Source organism: Olea europaea, chromosome 10 (genome assembly GCF_002742605.1).
Source record: "Olea europaea var. sylvestris chromosome 10, O_europaea_v1, whole genome shotgun sequence".
Lineage (NCBI taxonomy): Eukaryota > Viridiplantae > Streptophyta > Magnoliopsida > Lamiales > Oleaceae > Olea > Olea europaea.
In genome coordinates, this window is record NC_036246.1 from 16,789,810 (window position 1) to 16,792,299 (window position 2,490).

The following is a 2,490-nucleotide window of genomic DNA, read 5'->3' on the forward strand; positions in this document are numbered from 1 at the left end:
GACAAAGTCAACCCAGTGTCGTAAATAATCATGCTTGTTGCATTTTAAAACTTTTTGAGTAGCTTTACTTTAATTCATTTCTCGATTATTATTGATTCCAGGATTAAAGTTTATTACGATTAATAATAGTAATAATTAATTGAGAATTAAAATTTATATATAATGTAAAATGACACAAATACCCTTGATATCATTTGGTGCTAAATGAAAAATGGGCAAAAAGGACTTTTATCAACATTGGTCAAAATGGTGCAAAATTTGGTTTTGGGTTGGAGTGAAATTGCACCAAATATATGGTGAAAACTGGAAAAGGTGGTGTATTGGTGTTGTGGTTGGAGATGGCCTAAGATACCATTCTCGAGCTGGGCATGTGCTGGGTAAGACTCAGAAATTTGGGTGGGTTGTTAGGTGAGCAGTTCTTGTTTTGCTTAACTTTTAATTTAAAAGCATACTTTATCCATAAAAATCAAAACTTTCATGCTTAGAATATAATTTCTTGTCATGATATCATTCCCCTAATTATGGTGTTAGCGAAAGGTTTATGAAAAGAAATTAGGAATATCCCTTTTCACCTACTTCATATAATTCTCAAGTTATTGTAACTAATTAATTCTTATAATTAAGTTGTAACAATAAAAGATTAAAATACTAATGTTTCATTTATATTAGGGATAGCAAATTCGCTCGGGGCTCGAGTGGTGTGTTGACTGGCCCGTAAAAAACTCGAGCCGACCCGTGTGGCTTGCGGGCCTGCTCGAAATAAGGAAAAAAAAATTTATAGCAACTAGCTGCTGCCTTTTGAAAGGCAGCTAGCAGCTCGACTTGTTGACACTCCTAATTTATATTGAGGAAATTTCCAAAACGTGTTTGGTGTAATTTCATTTCGCCCCGTCTGATTCCCATTTTTTGGAAAAAAAAAATAATATATATATATATATATATATATATTCTTAAACAATGTTTTGACATCATTTCAACCACACATTATTCAATAAAATAATATTACACGTAAATCTAAAACTTTTTCTTATTTTTTTAACTACACATTTCTCATCAATACACTATTCAAAAATTCATTCTTATCAAAAAAATGGGGCTCAAACAATTCATGTACCATATTTTTAAATTTATACTATTTATAGCCTACATTCATCCATAATTTCATGTTTTTACAACAACTATATAATTAATTGTCACATTTACTTAAAAGCATGAGGAAACAGAGGATTAGAATGTTAAATTTAATAACGAGAACTATCGAAGTGACTAACAATAACGTATTCTTTTAATTAATAACTAATCATAAAAGCTCAAGAAGTAACTTTTGTTTAGCTTAAATTCTTTTCCGCTAAAATCATAAGTCGTTAAAAATGAGTGACGAATAAGTAAGTAATACTTTCAAATTCTTCATACAAATAACTTATAAAAATAATTATTTTTTTGAAACCAAACGAAGGCGTAATATTGAATCAACCATTCACCAATATTGTCTAAACATGCATTGTAGTGTTTCTAGACTCTCAATACCCCTTCCAAGCATAATAATTAACTGATAAATCAGCAACCTCAAGAAAATGAATACTTACTTTCTCGTCCTTTTAGGCATAGAGTCTATCTTAAGTTATCATCATCTCCACAACCATTTTCAATGCAAGCAGCCAATCCTTTATCTTTTTGAGTATTTAAGGGCTCCTCAAACTCTCTCTTTATCTCCTATACTCAAACTAACACAGGAACAAAGCATGGCAGACTTTACAGGATTAATTGTCAGTTTAATCTTCTTAATAGTTTTTTGTGGTGTCCCAATTAGCCAGGCCACTGATTACACAGTGGGAGACACGTCTGGTTGGGCAATCGGCGCTGATTACAGTACTTGGACTACTGGCAAAACCTTTGTCGTTGGCGACAACCTCGGTAAGTGTTAACCGTAAAGTAGTTTTCAATTTCGCCCCACTGTTTATTTAAATTTTGTGAAATTTGCACCGCTTCGCCTGTGAAACTATAATGATTTTATGATTTGGGTTGATGAATCTGCAGTATTCAACTACCCAAGTGGGCATACAGTAGATGAAGTAAGTGAAAATGACTACAAATCATGCACTACTGGAAACTCGATCACTACTGACAGTAGTGGCGCTACAACAATTGCACTTAAGAAAGCCGGCAAGCATTACTTCATTTGTGGTGTACCTGGCCATTGCAGTGGTGGAATGAAACTTGCTGTCACCGTCGCAGCCGCAGCGGGAGGCGGAGCAACCACGACGACACCGTCGGGAACCACTACTTCTCCAACATCCAGCACTACAGCTTCTCCGACAACTCCTAGGACTACAACGACACCAAATGCAGGCACCATGCCTCAGTCATCTTCAGCTGCAACTCTATCTACGGCTTTAGCTCTGTTTATTATATCTTGGTGCTTAATATTAGAGTCATTTCTTTGGTAAATAAGCTTGGCAAGGCTCTATACTTTGCCATGCCAGGATAGAG

At 34.7% G+C, this 2,490-nt stretch overlaps 1 protein-coding gene across 1 annotated transcript; it reads left to right on the forward strand.

Moving 5' to 3' along the window:
• The first annotated feature begins 1,526 nt into the window (after positions 1 to 1,526).
• Positions 1,527 to 2,490, forward strand: LOC111401388 (blue copper protein-like). The gene is made up of 2 exons (XM_023029100.1): positions 1,527 to 1,914; positions 2,038 to 2,490. Exons 1-2 carry the CDS (start codon positions 1,575 to 1,577, stop codon positions 2,445 to 2,447), a joined length of 750 nt encoding a protein of 249 aa, XP_022884868.1. The 5' UTR covers positions 1,527 to 1,574; the 3' UTR covers positions 2,448 to 2,490.